Source organism: Sceloporus occidentalis, unplaced genomic scaffold, assembly GCF_023333645.1.
Source record: "Sceloporus occidentalis isolate IW3139 unplaced genomic scaffold, rSceOcc1.0.p SCAF_3, whole genome shotgun sequence".
In the NCBI taxonomy this organism is placed as follows: domain Eukaryota; kingdom Metazoa; phylum Chordata; class Lepidosauria; order Squamata; family Phrynosomatidae; genus Sceloporus; species Sceloporus occidentalis.
The window spans coordinates 167,593,192-167,613,082 of record NW_028316983.1 but is presented as its reverse complement, the minus strand read 5'-3'; the positions used below and the strand labels follow the sequence as shown (position 1 = coordinate 167,613,082).

Below are 19,891 nucleotides of genomic sequence, written 5' to 3'. Positions count from 1 at the left end.
GTAGGAGCATGGAAACTGATATAGAACCTGTCTCTTATGGTACTGTGGGAACTCTTATGTAAACATTTACACAAGAGTGCTAGCAGCTGTTTTTCTTCCGCTCATGATTCTTTGGATACAGCCCATAACATTTAGTTTGTTGCTACTAAACTAAATACATCTCATTAATTTCACATTTTCTGTGTATTTTACAGGAAAGACAAAGGCAGCTAGAGAGTATGGGTATTTCCCTTGAATCTTCTGGCATCAAAGTTGGGGAAGACAAGTGTTATCTGGTGAATCTAAATGCAGATCCTGCGCTAAATGAATTATTAGTTTATTATTTAAAGGTAAAAAGATTATTAAATCAGTTATAATCAGTTTAACTTCATTAAAAAATACTGCATGAAACTCTGGTGTGTGCAACTGGATCTTGAAAATATAGCAGGCCTAATATTTGTATTGTGTTTCATTTTAATTGATTCTAAGAGTGTAGGTATTAATTGGGGCAGTTTAAAAAACAACTGAGAACCTTATTTGTTAGTGCTTCTGGTCCTAATGGTAAAGAGGGGTACATTGAGCAGGGAAGAAAAGAGAAATGCAAATGCCCACAATTTTATTAGTTACAGTTGAAGTGCATAGGGCATGGATCCAGACATCAGCCCACTTTCCTGCCAGTTGATGGGCCTCCACCCCCAGCCCTATGACTGAGTGAAAACTGAAGTATGTCAATGTGAAGGAATTGATGTGGGTACAAGTGTGCATGGTTCCTCAATCACATAGGATTGAAGCTGGTCCTATGTTCCCTGACTTGGCATGTACCAGACAGCCTTCATCACTACGATCCCTGAAGGGGATTTCCAAAATATAAGGGAGTAGACATGCTGGCTCTGCCTGCCTCACAAACACGATCTACTTCAGTCTCCTAATCACTTCAAATAAATTTGCAGCAAATAATATGATTTAATAAAGACATGACAAAATAAGAAGAAAAATAGTAATGCCAAACCCACAGTGAATAAAATACAAATGGAAAGAAGGATTGGGAAATATTATGAGAAGAAAGAGGCTGAGTGGCATGGTGGGGAGTACTCCCAAGTTGGATGAGAAAGAGAACCGCTCTTCCCCAGTCCAATCTGGGAATCCCACCATAAGATCTGACCACATAGTAAGTTGATGGTGATGCCAGCAGTTCCATTGGCTTAATAAAATAAAATTACATCAGACAGCATGGGATCGTTCTGCCTTTGCTCCAGACCTCTGCAGAGTGCAAATGGGGCATGGGTAAGCTGGGAGCCTTGTTTGCTGAAACCTTTTATAAAGTTGACCTACAATTCTTTGTCATTGGAATTTGTTGTTGGTTTTTTTTTGTGGGTTTTTTGGGCTATGTGGCCATGTTCTAGAAAATTTTCTTCCTGACGTTTCGCCAGCATCTGTGGCTGGCATTTGTTGTGTTTGCTCTCAATAATAGATGTTTGAAATGTTGTTCTATAAAGCGCTTCTTTGCTTAATTCTTTATAATAGTGACCATGTCTTTGTGGGATTTGTTAGAGGAAAGAGGAAGCCAAATGATGATAGATATGCACTCTGGATTTGAAGAATACAGTCGGCCCTCCTTATACGCGGATTTGCCATGCGTGGATTTGAGCATACGTGCATGGCAAATCCGGGGATTTTGTCCCCAATGGCGGCGCACGTGCACGTGCGCCGCCATTAGGAACAACTTCCCTCCTTCCCCTCTCCTCCCCCCAACTCTTTCCTTCCCTCCCTTCCTCCCTCCCTCCTTACTTACCTTTTCTCCCCGGTGCCGCATCGCTGCTGCTGCCGCCACTGCCGCCTCAGCCGTAGCAGGGGGAAGGCTGGGTGGGGGTTTTGGAGGCAAAGAAGCCTCCAGCTTGCCACCCGGCCCTTCTGTGGTGGCGGCGGCGGCAGCGGAGGACCAGTGCCAGAGGCCTCTTCGGCCTCCTCTCCGCCGCCGCCGCCAGCACCTCTGCGCAAGGGCCGGGTGGCGGGCTGGAGGCCTCTTGGCCTCCAGTCCGCCACTCGCCCCCTGCATCGAGGTGCTGGCACCGGTGGCGGAGAGGAGGCCAAAGAGGCCCCAGGCGCTCGTCCTCCTCCTCCTCCTCTCCGCCGCCATTGCCGGGGGAAAGGCCGGGTGCTGCTCCTGGAGGCCTCCAGGAGCAGCACTCGGCCTTTCCCCCGGCGGTGGCGGCGGAGAGGAGGCCTCTGGCGCTGGTCCTCCAGCGCCAGAGGCCTCCTCTCCGCAGCTACATTCAGGGGAAAGGCCGAGTGCTGCTCCTGGAGGCCTCCAGGAGCAGCACCCGGCCTTTCCCCCGACAATGGTGGCGGAGAGGAGGAGGAGGAGGAGGAGGACGAGTGCCTGGGGCCTCTTCGGCCTCCAGCCCGCCACCCGGCCCTTGCACAGAGGTGCTGGCGGCGGCGGAGAGGAGGCCGAAGAGGCCTCTGGAGCTGGTCCTCCGCTGCCGCCGCCGCCACCGCAGAAGGGCTGGGTGGCAAGCTGGAGGCTTCTTTGCCTCCAAAACCCCCACCCGGCCTTCCCCCTGTTATGGCTGAGGCGGCTGAGGCGGCGGCGGCGGCAGCAGCAGTGACGCGGCACCGGGGAGAAAAGGTAAGTAAGGAGGGAGGGAGGGAGGGAGGGAGGGAAGGAAAGAGTTGGGGGGAGGAGAGGGGAGGGAAGTTGTCCCCAATGGCAGCGCGCGTGCGGGACTTGAGCATACGCGGATTTTGGTATACGCAGGGGGGTCTGGAATGGATCCCCCGCGTATACCAAGGACCGACTGTACTTATTTCTGTAGGCTTAGGAAAATAATGGGTGAGATCCCATGATCAGAAATGGCCAAATTGAAGAAAGTTCATGATGCATGGATGTTTGTCTTTTAAATCTCAGTTTATCTGAAACTTCTTGGTACATCCACCCTGTTTCTTTAGACATGTCTGTGACCTCTAGACCCAAAGAGTTCTTCTGTCCTTAAAATATCTTTCCTCAGAAATATCCCTTTAACCTTCGTCCTATTACTGGCCCCAATTCCTTTTCTAGTCCACTCACTTAATAAGTGATTCAGAGATGGGCTCCCAATATCCTTATCTAGTAAGTGTTTTAATATTTTGGTAGTGTGTTTTTGATGTTTTTAGTTATAAATTACCTCAAATCACTTCTCTGTAAACAATTAGGAATATAAACTTTATTTACAGTCAGAACTTAAGTTAGTATCTTTTTACAGTTGGTTCTCAAATCATGTGATTACATTGTGTACAGCACTTCACTTGTTACAAACTGTCTTTGTGTCAGTACCCTCACTGACTTTGTTTCCACCTGAACCTGTGCTTTATTTCTCTAAACACAAGTTCTAATAATGCCCCTTTACCAGGACTATGAATCCTGTGAAAGTCTGGCTCAATTAACATTCTGTCAGGTATGAGCCACTCTGAACTAGCTCTTCAATTGTCAAATGACATTCTCTTATATCTCACTAAACTTCTTATTTCATCTTAGCTCTTTGTTCCTTGCACAGAAGTCTGAATTCTATTAAGGTTTACTGAAACTTCTTCACTTCTAACAGTACATGACACACTCCTCCTCCTTTCACCAGCTTCTCCCCTTTTATAGTCATTCATCAGGCAGGCCCCCACCTTTGCAGCCAGCTTGTGATTGGCTGTGGGGAAAATTTCATTCTGCCAGTGTCTCTCCACAATGTTCCATTTTTCTTCCCCATTGGAATTGTTTTGGATTTGTGCCTTTAATATCTCACCTTTAAGAAATGCCCATGCATCATGATTACCTTGAGCATTTCTGACTATATCTTACCCACTATTTTACTAAGCCTATTGAATTCAACTTTCTTGAAGTCTGGAGTGCATGTCTGTCTACAGCTGGCTTCCCCTTTCCTATGTATAGCAAATCCTGAGGGGACATAGTCACTCTCACCTAAGAATCCTACTACCTTAATCACATTGACCTTAATCACATCTAACCATCTCTCTTGGTTAGAATCAAATCCAAAATAGTTGAATCCCCCTGTGGCTTCCTCCACCTTCAGTACAATAAAATTGTCTTCAAGTCTAGTGGAAAATTGGGTGGACCTTACATTCTTGGCAAAGTTTGACATCCAACAAATATGAAGGTTGTTGAAGTCTTCCGTTACTATTGTATCTCCCTCTTTCAGTGTTTGGTCATTTGTTTTAGGAAACATCATCTAAATGTGAAAGCCTTCAACTTCACATCATCTAAATGACTTGGAGACCTATAGCAGACACTGAGTGGTGCTGTTTCTCTCACCTTTAATTTTTACACAACCGGTTTTCCATGCTCTGAGTCATAGATCTCCTCCCAGTACACATACTTGACATACATACTTGTATACATACTTGACATACAGTGCTCCTGCTACTGCTTTCCTGTTTGAAATGTATTATACTTTTCTATTATTAGAATCATCCCACCAGGTTTCAGTGATGCTTGTTCAATCATACTTACTTTCCTGTGTTGGGAGTTCAAGTTCATCATCTTTATTTCCCATGTTCAATGTGTTAGTATAGAGTCATAGAAGAGCATGGGCTATTCTGTCCAGCTGATTCTTTATTGTTGTTTTTCTGCCCACTCTTGGATTTTTGTACTATTGGTTCAGTTCTCCCTGTATCATTCAAACTATTGTCCCCAGTATTTGTTGCCTTTTGCCCTCTGGAATACCATCTCCCATCCTCATGTAATGCAATTTAAAGCCCTCCTGATCAGTTTTTCAAAACTTGAGCAAACATATTCTTACCAACTACTGTGCAATGTTACCCATCTCTTGTACAGTGGGCCCTCAGAATTCACAGAGGATCCATTCCGCCCCCCCCCCCCCCCGGTGCGGATACCAAAATTCATGGATGCTCAAGTCCTATTGTCCTTAATGGCAGCATGGCCGCATGGCTGCACCGCCATTAGGGAGAATGGGACTGAAGTACCACCCCTCTCCCCCTTCCTTACCTCCTTCCTTCTTTCCTTCCTTCCTTTCTTCCTCTCTCCGCTTCTAAGGCTTCTGCCCTGGCTTGGCTATGGGGGCAGAGTCTGGTGCCCAGTTGGCCAGGGCTTGAGCCCAGCACCCATGACAGAACCTCATTCTTGGAGCCCAGAGGTTCCTTCCTGGATGCTGGGCCTGGGGACAGAGGCTCCGAGACTCAAGCCTTGGCCCCGACCCAGGTCCCAGCCCCCACTGACTGGGCGCCAGACCCGCCCCCAAAGCCAAGGCGGGGCAGAATCCTCAGAGCTGGAGAGGAGGGAGGGAGGGGTGAAGGAGGTGGGGGACGAGGGACTTTTGTCCAATTGTCCCCAATGGCGGTACGGTCGTGTGCGCACTGCCATTGGGGACAATGTGGGCTTGCCATCCGTGGGTACTCAAATCTGTGGATGGCAAGTCTGCAGATAAGGAGGGCTCACTGTAATTCTTCATATTATAAACAGTTAAGCCATAAAATACTGTGTCTTGCAAATGTGATTGGAAGTTCTGTTTGCACCACTGTGTCTTTGTAATATTGTTACAGAACATTAATACTATATCTTTTTGCTTAAAAATCAGTTTGAAAGAGAACTGTTTTGGACAGCAATCCATTACCTTTGCTTAGGAGAGCTGTATTTTTCCTGTGTAGTGAATATGAGCCTAGGATTTCAGAGAGGATCATACTTTGTGATCAATAAGTGGGTGTTTGTGTTTGTAAAAGAAGCAGATTTTGTTTGTGTTCTGTCTCAACCAGGATCACACTAGGGTTGGTGCTGACACCTCACAGGACATACAGCTGTTCGGAATAGGGATCCAACCAGAGCATTGTGAGATAGACATTGCACCAGACGGAGAAGTTACTCTTTCTCCAAAAGAAAATGCAAGGTAAGGACAACTGTAAAACTAATTTTGACCTACAAGAGGAAACACTGGCTGGCATTCTGTGAGGGACATGTGACTGTATAGATTTTCTTACATGTGCCTATGTGCTTTTGGGAGCATTGCAGGGGTCCTTTGGAGAAGGCTTTCCCTCAGCAGTGCTCAGAGCTCCCCTGGTTTACTAAACAGCCTCTGAACAGCCACATCACCATTCCGTGTTCTGTGAGCAAGATCCCAGAACCATCTAGCTGCATCCTTAGCCAGATGAAAAATTATGACATTAGCACTGAGATCTGCTGGATTCCTTCAGAGGTCTCAGCACTGCTGTAATCATTTTGTGTCTGGCTGCATGGACAAAACCAGGGATTGCTGTGATCCTGTCTACTCTCCACAAAACACAGTATGGAGCTTCAAAGGCTGTTCAGTAAATTGGGGGAGAGGCATTTGGCTCATCCTAGTATAGGACCATAGGAGGACCTCCTATAGTGTACTGAACCATACAGGATTGTGGCCTCTGTTTGTAATTTAAGCAAAAGGGCTCCTCATAATCAAATGTTTCCCCACACTAAGCTGTGATATAGTCATAGGCCCCAAGCAGATGGGCAGTAAAGCCATGATCGGGCTGCAGTTGGCCCAGGATCATGGTAATTGCATGGACCCCTCTCAAATCGGCCCTAAGTGGGCCACCACCAGGAGCTGATTTTCTCCACTCCTTTTTCTAGGGGCTTTTGGGTGTCCTTGCCGATCTTGGAGCGGCTTCTGGCTGCTTTGGGGGTGTGCGTCATCTGAATGCCATGCTGGAAGCTGCTTCTTTTAGACCAGGGGTAGGCAACCTGTGGCCCGCGGGCCGGATGCGGCCCGGCGAGGCCTTGGGACCGGCCCCAGCCCGGTCCTGCTGCCGATTGCCGCTGGGGCCTTTGGCGTCTCGCGCGAGGAGCATGGTGGGGCAATTGTCTATAGAAGCCTCAGAAACATGCATTTATCTTAACATTTTTTTAAAAAATCAGCAAATTTTTTTTGCGTGTCCTCCATTTTTTATTTAAAAAGTGCCCTCCATTTGAAAATGTTGTCCTACATTTGTCCCGGTTTATTTATTTATTTCAATTTTTTTTAAAAAAATAAAAATTAATTATTTATTTTTTGGCTTCGGCCCCCCAGTTGTCTGAGGGACAGCAACCTGGCCCCCGGCTGAAAAGGGTTGCCTACCCCTGTTTTAGACCATTGGTTTCAGCTCCTAGTGATAAGTCCTGCTTGCAGTTTTCTTGATACACACAGGGACAAATTCTTCTCATTTGCCAACTATATTTTATTTCTGTGTTTCTGGGAGATTTTTCCCTAGCTGCTTCTATTGAGAAATTCTTAAGTGCATTGACATCCTCCACAAGCTTAATTATTGTGCTTAATGGTGCATGAAATGTTGAATACAAAAAATCAGTTTCAGTTAACATGATGCTAATACTTGAACCAATCACTTCTGGATACTCTTTCAGCTAACAAAATTGTAGTTCGTATGGTCATTTAACATTTGCTTTCCTTTCGTTATATTTTTTTTACCATACTTCAGAAATTATTTTGGAGCCAGAAACATAGTTGGGAGTACTACTCAAAGAGATTTTTTTTCTTTAAGTTACTTACCTTGGTCTCAGTTTTGGGAACTGGCAGTTTAACAAATTTTTAGAAATTAGTTCTGTTTCTTCCATATTTTTTTTGCTTCTTTCTGTAAGCTATACCATAGTATACTGTACTGAAATGCTGTAAACTTAAAAGAGTACAGAATTACAAACAGATAGTTTTCACTGTTGAGGTGATAAAATGACATTATTTGGAGTTAGTCATTTTTGACTGGCAAGAACAAAAAAGCATGCCACTGGAAAAAACTTATAACTAGGCTTTGTTTTCCTTGTGCTACATCCAAAATTCCTAAATAGGCACAAACCTTGTTACCAGAGTTACAACTGACAACAAACTGACTCATTTCATTGCTAAATCAGATAGTGAGCTAAAGTAAATTGTGATATGGAAATGAGTTAAACTGTTTTTTTCATGGGGCTATTTACCACACCTGGATTTTTTGTGGGCAGTGGGGAACGAACACAACAACTATTTAAAATGGTATTTCTGAGAAGATTAGATGCCCAAGATGTATTTCATTATTTTCATGTGTTTTTTAGGAACAGAAAAAGGTCCCCCTCCCCAAAACAGATTTATCTCAAAGTGTAATAACTTTTTTAAAACTGGGGCTAATATGTGGAATGTACTTCTTCACATAAAGTAATTTAATTCTGGTGTATAACTGAGGAAGTGACACATTAAGTGCTTCATTAAGAAGGTTTTAAGTAGGTTTGTGCAGACTAGGTTGAACAGCCTGTGACCCAATTCCTTAAATGTATGTGCTGCATGTTGCATTATTAAAATAAAAGGCATGTCTCCCTTGTTTACAGCAAGGAGGAACTACAGCAGCAATAATTGTTTGTCAGTAGGAATCAGCCTCTTGTTGCTTACAGCCTTCATGAGTTAATAAAGACTTCTATGTTTTTTGTTTTTATGTCATGCATGTTTTTCCCTTAGTAAGTCTTTCCACTGCTCAATTTTTAAAAATTGCTGGATTTTAAAAAAAATCTCCAAATTAAGTTAACAGATAACTCAGCCATTTATGCCAAAGCTGGAAACAGGTAAGTTTAAACAAAGAAAAAGCATGTCTTCATAGTTGTTCAGCAACATACTGTAACATCCAAAAGGAAATTAGTAAACAAAAGTGACAGGAAATATGACAGCCTCTCCTGGGCACTTCTGATGCAACAATAACTGTAATTGTAGGACTTCATGAAGATACAAACAAGCATCAAGTTACATAATCAAACTGGAATAGAAAATCGTAAGAAGAGGGTTTGTTTCTGTTCTCAGAGTCTCTCATGCTTCTGTACATATGTTCAACTAGAAGATTTAAGAGATAGGCCCAGTGAATATATCACATTTGATAGTGTTGCAGAATGGTTTACTCTGCACACTGAAATATTTTATGTGCCTTGGATGGGCTGTGGAACAGAATACAAAATTGTGCTATTGTGCATTATAGTAAGAAGATTTTTTTCTCTAACATAATTCCAGGGAGTCAAATTGATAACACATACATACCCTCCCACCAGACCCAAGGGCAATTTTAACCAGTGGGAAGGAAGGAACTGAACTACCTCTGCATTTCTGTCTTTAGAAACAAATGCTGTGATCTGCAATGGATAATATTTTGTGGCCAATTAGATTTTAGTTAGAAAAATTTGTCATGCTACCATTTAGGAACTTGAAAACTAAAAGATGATCTAACTTTTTATACTATTTTGTTTTGTTTTTAGATCCTGTGTGAATGGCACATTGGTGTATTCTGTAACACAACTTTGGCATGGAGATAGAATCTTATGGGGAAACAACCACTTTTTTAGGTATTGTTTTTACAGATCTTTCACCATCTTACTTACAGAGCCATATTAATAGTTAATAATCGTGTTTCCATGGGAATGTCTAAATAGCTTTAACTAAGACATTCATGCATGTGACAGTTCAGAATTTTGAAAAGTCAGATTTCCTAGACATAAGATGAGTAAGTGCATGCTGTGTCAAGCCTGCCTAGGCTTTAAAGAAGTCCATGGAATATATTCTGAAATAACCTTTTCCTTTAACATGGTAACTATGTTGGGAACAGCCTGGAACTGTGAGCACACTTTATCAGTTGCTCTAGTCTAAATCTTGGTATGACCACTTGTGCAGAGTTTAAGAGTAAATATGGAGCAGTGTGTATAGCACTGTGAACAGGAAGAAAAGCAAGATGTAGTCAAATCAGTCATTCAGTAGAGCAAATAAAACACGGTATCGTAAAACAGAAAAACTTAATTCTGATTGTTTCATTTTTGTCAAATTATCTTCTTGTTCCTGTGAGGAAGAACACCACCTTAGTTTGCCCTAGCTCACTGTTCCTTCCTCATCCCTGTTTCCTTATAGCAGCTTGCAGTTCAGTGAGGCCTTAAATTTAAAATAAAAAGTTTATTTCTAAGTAAGTGAAGTGCCCTATATTGGACAAATCTTGTCTTAATAACTTGTATAATGATCAAAAACTAATTGCATCTTTAGCATGTTTCCTCCAACTTCTTTTATTCAAGACAAGTTTTCATTCCTTTCCTCTCTTCTCCAGACTCCTTCAATGTATAAAATTCTTATCAGCAGTATCAAAAGTTGTCCTTGTTCCACCCAGTGCTTTTGTACATTTACCAAGATCTTTAATAAGGATCTTTATACATTTTTTAATAGAATTAATCTACCTAAGAGAAAGCGGCGAGATTGGTTGAAAGACCCAGAAAAAGAGATGCTATTAGCAGAACATGATCTAGATGCAGCTAGTGAAGCTTCTTCAGAACCAGACTACAACTATGAGTTTGCACAGATGGAAGTTATAATGAAAACACTGAATAGTAATGGTAAGAAAATGATGGTTCAAAGCTACTGAAAATGCTCAACAACTACACAGAAATTATTTACACCCCGCTGATTGGTTGTTTAATCTGTTTGTCTTAGCGGTAGAAGAATGTGGGGAAATTATATTGTTTACCCAGGGTTGTTTTCATTCTGATAGACTGATATACAATCGGCCCTTCTTATACACAGATTTTTTATACATGGATTCAAGCATCCACGATTTGAAAATGTTCAAAAAAAGTATAAATTTCAAATATCAAGTATTGATTTTCCATTTTTTAATAAGGGACACCATTTTGCTATGTCATTATATGTAATGAGACTTGAGCATCCACGGATTTTGTTATCCACAGGGGATCTTAGAAGTAAGTCTCAGAATTCTGTGTAGTTTATCTCCCATTAAGTAGGCTTTGGATTGAAGTCTTAATCTTGTTACTTCTGTAGCCATGTTGAGAAGGGGAGAGTACTCCACTCTGTAAATCTTTAAACTTCTTAAATCTCCCACTTTCAGTTTCCCTTTCCCTCTTTTTTCTTTCACTTGTGTGAAAATTGATACATTAGATATTGGAAAAGAGATAGAAAGTGGGATTGTGTTCTTTTGTGTTTTAAGAAACAACACAACCAAAGTATGCTACTATATCAGCAACATATTAACAATAAAGATAATAAATTATAAGGTATGGAGGCTTCCTTTCTACCTAGATCCAGTACAAAATATGGTCCAGATCTTGGAAAAACAATACTTGGAAGAGAAGCGCAGTGCTTTGGAGGAGCAGAGGATGATGTATGAGCGTGAACTAGAGCAACTCAGGCAGCAACTCTCTCCAGAAAGGAGGTATCAGCATTGCAGTGACAGACTGTCAGATACTGTCCAGACTGCTCAACAAAAAGTGAATCTCTGGTCAGAAGAGAGGTGAGAACAATTTAAACCATAGGTGATTGGAATAGAAGTTGAATAATGGAAAAAAATATAATTGGTGATGGTTTTCTAAAATTCAGGACACAGGAGTCTCTAATGGATGGAGTGTTTTTGAACATTCCCACTGTAACTACTGTATAACTTAGATCTATCAAGTGAATATTCCTGCATTGATAGAATCCTCATGTTCTTACCATCATGGTTATAAAGATCTTAAATAACTCTGCAGTTTAGTTCTAGAGATATATTCGAGTCCAAGGATATGTTTAGAAGGCTTAATTGGCTGGAAAGAATAGAACAAATGCCACAGATTAAATCTTAACAAGGTAGCTACTTAAGTTCACTATAAAAAGCTGAAAGCATAGTCTCATTCATTATAAAATACCAGTTGCACAGACTAAATTATGTTCATCAGTTATGCAAATTATTATTATTATTATTATTATTATTATTATTAACCTTTATTTATGAAGTGCTGTAAATTTACACAGCGCTGTACATGTAATCTTTTTAGTTAGACGGTTCCCTGCCCTCGGGCTTACAATCTAAAAAGACATGACACAGAAGGAGAAGGGAGTGGTGGAGGGAAAGGGTAAGAGGTCCAGCAGTTCCTCTCTACCTCCAAGGCCTGGACCAAGGCAGATGGACTGGAGGGAGGGCTTGGCTTCATAATGGATGGTTAATCATTTTCCAGGGAAAATACATACTCTCAAGTAGGATAATGCATACACAGTACATAGCAGTACAGGAAATGGTTTGATAAACAGGCACCAAAAGAACATCAAATAGTAAGCGACAATTATGCAATGCCTGGGAAGGCTTCTCTGAACAGGATGGTTTTCAACTCCGTTTTGAAGCTGGTTAAAGAAGTGATGGCTCTTGCTTGTGGGGGAAGAAGGTTCCAGGAGTGAGGGGCAGCAAGTGAAAAGGGGCGAATCTGGGATGGGGCAGAGGAAATCCTGGGCTGAGACAGCAGACCTTGTAAACAAATACCAATTTATAAATACAAGCACCAATTTAGACATAAAACATATGGTCCAGTTCCTTACAATATAACTATGTTGCAGAATTGGTGTAGAGCATAGTGTTGTTATATTGCTGTTGCAGAGGAGACAAACTGGAAACAGTTTCAGTAACTGTACAGAAGTTCTGTTTTGATGACCTAATGCAACTGCTATTCATTTTACTAACCATGTCTGCCAAGCGGAGGAAAGTGGACCTAATTATGCCCTGTATTGATCCCTCTCTGGAAGCTTACAGTTGGATTTAACAGCTTTTTTAGTTTGGTCCAAAACACATTGCAGAAATAATCCAGTTTGAGACTCCTTGCTTTTGTTTTGTTTTGTTTTGTTTATTTATATACTGCTATTCCAAAGATCATAGCGGTGAACAGCAAGTAAGCTAATTAGCAAGTAAGCTAATTTGCCCCCAACAGTCTGGGTACTCATTTTAGCGACCTCGGAAGGATGCAAGCCTGAGTCGAGCTTGGGCCCTTTTGCTGGTCTTGAACTCGCAACCTTGTGGTTTTGAGTAAATGGCTGCAGTACAGGCATTTAACCACTGCGCCACCAGGGCCTTTAACTGCCCTAGCTAGGGAATCCTGGGAATTGTAGTTTATAGTGGCAGCAAAACTCTGACAGAGAAGGCTAAATGTCTCACAAAACTGGTTACCAGAATTCCCTAGCTAGCATTGATCCAGGGCAGTTAAAATGGAAAAAATTGCAGTTAGTGGAAATGTGAAATGCTGGCTTAAGGGGTTAGCCAGAAATAAGAGGCCTGAACAGGTACTTGAGGTTTAAATAGACTTTGAGATGTTTGGAAGGGTTGTTTGGCATGAAGTAGAAGACAGATTGTAAAGTTATGAACAGATGAGTGGTTGATTTTAAAAAAATTACAGTTGTGTTTTAGGCAGGTTTTTATCCATTCTGTGCTTTTAAAAAAAGTCAAAAGGTAACCCAAATATTGAGATAATTAAAGGCTGTATGAATTTTGTATTATCAAATGTATGCAGTTTTATACAACTTACTCAGACTTCTGTTTGTGATAAGACAGAACATTGAAAATCTTCACTTTGCTAATAAAACTTTTGTTCTAGATTTGACATTCCACCATGTACCCTTTTGCAATTTATGAGAGCTAGAGTTGATTTCATTTAAAAAAAATCAGAGAGGAGTAGTCTTCACGAAACTGAATGTTATAATGAGCAGCATACACCGTAACTTAAATAAACAAACAAACTTCAGAATCACAGCATGTATGCAGTTCTTTTTAGATGTGATTTGTTTTACTCTTTATGGTGTATATTTTTATAGAGCAGCATCCAGTGTTTTTGCTGTGTCAACAGCAAAACAGATGTTAACAGAGATGAAAAAAGATGCCGCTCATAGATAAGAGTGAGTTGATGTTGTAATAAAGGATTCATAGACATTGTTAAGTCTGGAGTTATCTTTCATTGAAAATACTGGACATAGTTATTCTAAATTTTGAAAATCAAAACTCTTTTACTGTGAACATGCTTTTGAAAAAGACATGGACAAATCTTCTCAATAATACTCTATAATACTACAGGGTCCTTCCCCCTTACAATCTCCCATATATATTTTGCCTCTGCAGGGATGAGTTATTCCGCCAGAGCCTGGCAAAACTAAGAGAACAAATAGTTAAAGCCAATACACTAGTAAGGGAAGCAAACTTCTTGGCTGAAGAGATGGGCAAACTAACAGATTATCAAGTTACGCTGCAGATTCCTGCTGCTAACCTGAGTGCCAATAGGAAGGTAAGAAAACTGTTAACTGCTGCTATTTTGTATAATCTCTTAAAAGAAGAAGAGTCATTTGGATTCAGAAACAGATTTTAAGGAAAGGTTCAGGAACAGGGCACATAAAAGAGTTGAAATCACAGAATTCATTTTATTTATTTAAAGTATTTTTGCATTGCCTCCTAGCCCACAAGGGCTGCTGAGGTAATGAGCAAATAAAAACCAATTAAAACAATATAGAGATAAAAGCATTTCAAAATCACATTAAAATGTTCTTTAAAAAGTCCTAAAAGCAGTCTAAAAATAAATGTACCTTCTCTGATGTTTCTGTCTCAGTTAGCTTGTACAGTTAAGGGCTGTTCGACAGTGGAACACACTCCCTTGGAGAGTGGTGGAGTCTCCCTCCTTGGAGGTCTTTAAACAGAGGCTGGATGGCCATGTGTTGGGTATGCTTTGATTGAGATTTCCTACATGGCAGGGGGTTGGACTGGATGGCCCTGGTGGTCTCTTCCAACTCTATGAGTCTATGATTCTGAATGTTTGTTTGTACACATACAATAGAGACAGGGCAGAGACAGATGTAATTTAGTTTTCTGCTGATTTAAGAATTGATTGTTTTAATCAATATAATGTTAGTTTTAATTTTATATGACTGATGTCTAATTGATACACACAGTGCGGTGACATGGTGCATCTTTCACAGGCATACTGTCTTTGATTGTATCTGGGATATTAAGTGTGTGAACCATGGACACTTTCATTTTACAGAAAACAGAAAGCCAGCATACTAGCTACAGTTTTTTTCTACTGATAGCTCTTTTCATATGCAAGGAACTCTTGACATGATCACACAAGGAATGCTCCATTTCAAAGAAGACATGCATCCCTGTGTTTTTGGATCACTTTATTCTCTTCATGCAGTAAGGGAACACCTAGGGCTGGGTTCTCACTATAACCAGACTAGACAAGAGTCTAGCAGACTAGACAAGAGTTGCATGACAAGAAAAAATAGTATATGCTTAGCACCTAGCTTCTTTCCCAGTTCTTTCAATTCCCTTGGCCTGAGTTAAGTTTATCTTTTGCTGTTCTCTGTATCCAACCTAATTAGATCTCTTTTTCTAAATCTTCCTTAATCCTTCCAATTCTTTTACTTTTATTGCTCTTTCCTCTGTCCTCTTCCATTCTTGATCCTCTTTTTTCTTCTCTCCGTACTTTTTGGCTATTATAGGGTGACCCTCAGCATAGTCCTCCAGATCCTTTTTGGCTGTGGCAAAAAAAAAAGTCCCCTGTCTGCAACATTCACATGGTGAAGAGGAACAAATCATTCCTTACTGTTTCTTAAAGGAGCTGTTTGGATCTGCATGGCTCCAACCAGGGACGTAGCCAGGATTTTAGGAAGGGGGGGGGTCCAGACTAAGTGCCACCATTATATTGGGGCTTGGGTGCAGCAGTGCAGCAGCATGCACTATTCATTTTTCTAACGGAAGGGGGGGTCCGGACCCCAAGAACCCCCCCTTGGCTACGTCCCTGCTCCAACACACATGAGTGTGCGCGTGCACGCACACACACGCACACCACTTCTGACAATTCCATTGCTGGGACTGCTATGCCAATTTCTGAAGCTGAGCTCCAGGTGCTTCCAAAGACATCCATCTCTTGGTTTCTGTCCTACTCCATTCTGGCAGCTCTGTGAGACCCAAGAATGATTTACTGGGAGGCATTACAAAAGATGCAGTGGCTCAAGTGGTTAAGACACTGACTCTGTTGATTGCAAGATCGGCAGGTTGGCAGTTCGAGGCCCGAGTGCCACATGATGGGGTGAGCTCCCACGACTAGTCCCAGCTTCTGCCAACCTAGCAGTTCGAAAGCATGCAAATGCAAGTAGATAAATAGGTACCACTCTGTTGGGAAGGAAAACAGCGTTCTGTGCAATCATGCTGGACACATGATCACAGAGTAGACTCTGACAATGCTGACTCTTTGGCTTAGTAACGGAGATGAGCACCGTCCCCTATGGTCAGACACAACTTGACAACTTTGTCAACGGGGAATACCTTTACCTTTTATTACAAAAGAGGGGGAGGATAACAGAGACCAGTTTAGGGAAGAAGTTTGGAGAGGGAGCTTTAGAAGTTGGTGCTGTTCCACATCTCGTTCTTCTTCCCACTTGCCTTGTCTGTGGCAAGATCCAGCATCAGCTTTGTCTCTAGCATTGCTAGTGTTGATTGCAAGTGTGCTTCTTTCCTTTTCATCAAAATGCTTTGCAAACACCCACTTGTCTTCCTATGCTTTTCTTTAACAGCCATCTTTCGCTTCCTCTTGACCTTGTGGCCACTTTCTAATTCTTTCCTAGCAGCCATTTTCATCCTTCTATCGCCAGTGGCCATTTTGACCCATGTTTTCCACCGACTCAGGGCATTGCCACTACAGTGGGACTGAAGATAGTTTGAGTATTCGTTTGACAACAAAGAAACAAGAGTAATGTGTAGCATCACTGATAAACTGTCTGTAGTGTTGTAGCTGCTATTGGACTGGATAAATAGTGTCCCTGGTGCTGATATTCAGTGGTGGATGAAATACGGAAAGACTAATAAGCATATATGTCACATAATACTCTATAGACCTTAGGTTTGAAAAAATGATTTTTTTTAAAAAAAAATGAGTTTTAAGTTAGTTTTCCTTTCTTTATTCAGAGAGGTGCAATAGTAAGTGAACCTGCTATTCAAGTAAGAAGAAAAAGAAAAGGTACTCAAGTGTGGACCATTGAAAAGCTAGAGAACAAATTAATTGACATGAGAGATCTCTATCAAGAATGGAAGGAGGATGTCCATGAGGTACTGAATAGAACAGGAATTTTTGCAAGTCTTTATGCTTCTTATTTTAAAGTGGAGTAAGCTTTTGCTCCTCGTGATAGCTAGTTAGCATATAAAGATGGGTTGTTTAGAAGGTTTTTCTCATCTCATAAATTCCAGATGTAATACTTTACATACACTATTGGTACCTTTTGCCTTTATTTCACTTGCTTTGTATAGGTTAAGTACCTACATATGACATTACAGGATGTATTTTATAATATTCAGTGTAGTGCATATGCACGTTGTATCATTTATGTTTTTGAAATAAAATTTGTCTTTTAAAAAATAGATGAAACGACTCACTGGAAAAAGAGGTGACCCTTTCTATGAAGCACAAGAAAATCACAACTTAATTGGTGTAGCAAATGTCTTTTTGGAGTGCCTTTTCTGTGATGTTAAACTTCAGTATGCAGTGCCAATTATTAGTCAGCAGGGGGAGGTAAGGTTATAGGTATCTGATACCTGTCCTGTTTAGTTTAAGTAATGGAAATAAATAAATAAATAAAACTTTTATTTATATCCTGCTTTTTGTTAAGACAATCAAAGTGGCGTACATCATTAAAATAGTACAACAATAGATACACAATATCCCCCCCCCCTTAAAAAAGAATTAAACAGTTAAGGATTAAAATTACATAAACATTAAAATCATTAAAATCAAAGACAGTGGGCAAAATCATAGCATATGTGGGTGAGATCATTTTGGCCAAGTACTATTCCGGGAAGGCCTGCCAGAAGAGATCCATCTTGACAGCTTTCTTGAAGCTGTCTAAGTTGGTAATTTGATGGATCTCGCAGGCCATTCCACAGGCTGGGAGTGGTTGCAGAGAATGTCCTCTGGGAGGTCGCAGTCAGTCAGGTCTTTAAGGGCTGCAATAAATTCCTCCCAGAGGACCTGAGGGCACGAGGCGGATTATATGGAAGAAGGCGATCCCTTAGATAAGTTGGACCCAAGTCATGTAGGGCTCTAAAGGTGATAACCAACACCTTGTACTGTGCCCGGAAACTAATAGGCAGCCAGTGGAGTGACTTTAATATTGGTGTTATGCGGTCACTCCTAGTTGTTCCGGTTATCAACCTGGCTGCCATGTTCTGTACCAGTTGGAGTTTCTGGACTAGGCACAAGAATAGTCCCATGTAGAGCACATTGCAAAAATCAAGTCTTGAGGTTACCAGTGTGTACTACAGTTTCGAGGTCTCCCAGTTCCAGGAAAGGGCACAGCTGGCGTATCAGCCAAAGCTGATAACAGGCGCTCTTGACTGTCACATTCACCAGATTTCTCATGTGAAGCGACAGATCAAGAAGCACCCCCCAAACTGCGGACACAGTCCTTTGAGGAGAGCGTGAACCCCAATAGGACTGGAGGTTGCAACCTGATGCCTGTTTTAAGGGCCCCTACTGTGAGTACCTCCATTTTGTCTGGATTCAGTTTGAGCTTGTTTTCCCTCATCCAGTCCATTATTGCCTCAAGACACTCTTTGAGGGGAGAAATGCCATCTGTCGTCGTCGCCGATGACCAAAACATGGAGAAATATATTTGGGTGTCATCAACGTACTGATAACACCTCGCCCCATGAACATGCAAGTGTTAATGGTTCAAGGATTTGTGGTAAACTGGGGAATTGCTGTTTACCTTCATTATTTTCAATGCTGCTGATTGCATCAGCTGCAGGTAGAGGAAATGCAAAACAATTATTTTAGAGAAAGAATGATACTGACAGCTGAAGCTGTTGACTCTAATGAAGTAGTTCAGTTTTACTTCATTTTCCAACTAGTGCTTAAGTATACTTAATATAGAGCTAGATAAAAAGGAAAAGGTTATGGAGTATTATTTAGAAGGATTGTCTTTGTTTTGTTTTATTTCTAGATATGTAAATGTTAGTGACAGTTTAGTAAACACATTGGAATTTCTTACATGTAAATTGAGTGGTTCTGAGAATGGCTTGCAATTTTTCTGTGCACATGTTTCTTTCATTTTTTTGCTGAAGGTACAAGTTGTATGTACATGTTTGTTGGGTAAACTGGTGGCATGCACTGCCTCAAGGTCTTAAATCTTAATGTTTCTGTGATGCAGGTTGCAGGGCGCCTACATGTTGAAGTTATGCGTGTCACTGGTATTGTCCCAGAACGTGTGGTGGAGGGAGATGACTCTTCTGAAAACTCCAGTGAAAGTGGAAGTTTAGAAATCATGGACAACAATGGAGAAATTATTCACAGGCCAAAAAAATTCACTTGCAGGGTAAGGGCAATACTATATTTAATAATATTATAAAAGTATCAGATGTATAGAATCATAGAATCATAGAGTTGGAAGAGACCGCAAGGGCCATCCAGTTCAACCCCCTGCGATGCAGGAAATCACAATCAAAGCATCCCCGACAGATAATCCCCGACAGATAATCCCCGACAGACAGTATTATTAATGTCATATTCTGTGCATTATTTTACATTAATAGTAAGTGATTCTGTAACTGATCTATTTTCCTTCTGTGTTTCCATTAAGATATGTTGTCCTTAAAGAACCTCTCTGTTTATAGTCATCTTTAGTAACTGTTGTAGAAAAAGCTTCTGTTTGGCAGGTAGAGTCAACAAAATTAACTTTCCTTTAAGAGATATAAGAATTCAGAGCTGGATTAGCTGCAGATTTTACAATACTTATGTTAAAAGTGCTTTTTTAAATTTATAAGCCTTGTGACCTAAAATTTTCCCCATTTACTCCTGTACTTTGTATCTCAATACTCTATTCAGGAAAATATATTATTATAAGTATGACAGTATACTGAATTTCAGTTTTACTTTTATCCAGGTAATTATTAAAGAAGCAACAGGACTGCCACTGAATCTTTCAAACTTTGTTTTCTGTCAATACACCTTTTGGGATCAATGTGAGTCAACTGTTGCTGCACCAGTTGTTGATCCTGATGTGCCTTCACCTGTAAGCAGGGATGCACAGTTTACAGTGACATTTTCTCATTGCAAGGTAATTATTTTGTTTGTTTTTAGAGTACCATGGGCACATATTTGAGCATACATATC

At 41.0% G+C, this 19,891-nt stretch overlaps 1 protein-coding gene across 3 annotated transcripts in view; it reads left to right on the top strand.

Moving 5' to 3' along the window:
- Positions 1-19,891, top strand: part of LOC149317077 (kinesin-like protein KIF13A) — a 101,126-nt gene that overhangs the window by 45,007 nt on the left and 36,228 nt on the right. For all 3 annotated transcript variants that reach the window (XM_089516806.1, XM_089516804.1, XM_089516803.1), the window contains exons 13-22: positions 195-329; positions 5,734-5,864; positions 9,209-9,295; positions 10,158-10,324; positions 11,025-11,235; positions 13,855-14,017; positions 16,693-16,833; positions 17,144-17,293; positions 18,930-19,094; positions 19,662-19,835. In XM_089516806.1, the coding sequence (XP_089372932.1) occupies positions 195-329; positions 5,734-5,864; positions 9,209-9,295; positions 10,158-10,324; positions 11,025-11,235; positions 13,855-14,017; positions 16,693-16,833; positions 17,144-17,293; positions 18,930-19,094; positions 19,662-19,835 (1,524 nt within the window). The remainder of the gene's footprint in view (positions 1-194; positions 330-5,733; positions 5,865-9,208; positions 9,296-10,157; positions 10,325-11,024; positions 11,236-13,854; positions 14,018-16,692; positions 16,834-17,143; positions 17,294-18,929; positions 19,095-19,661; positions 19,836-19,891) is intronic.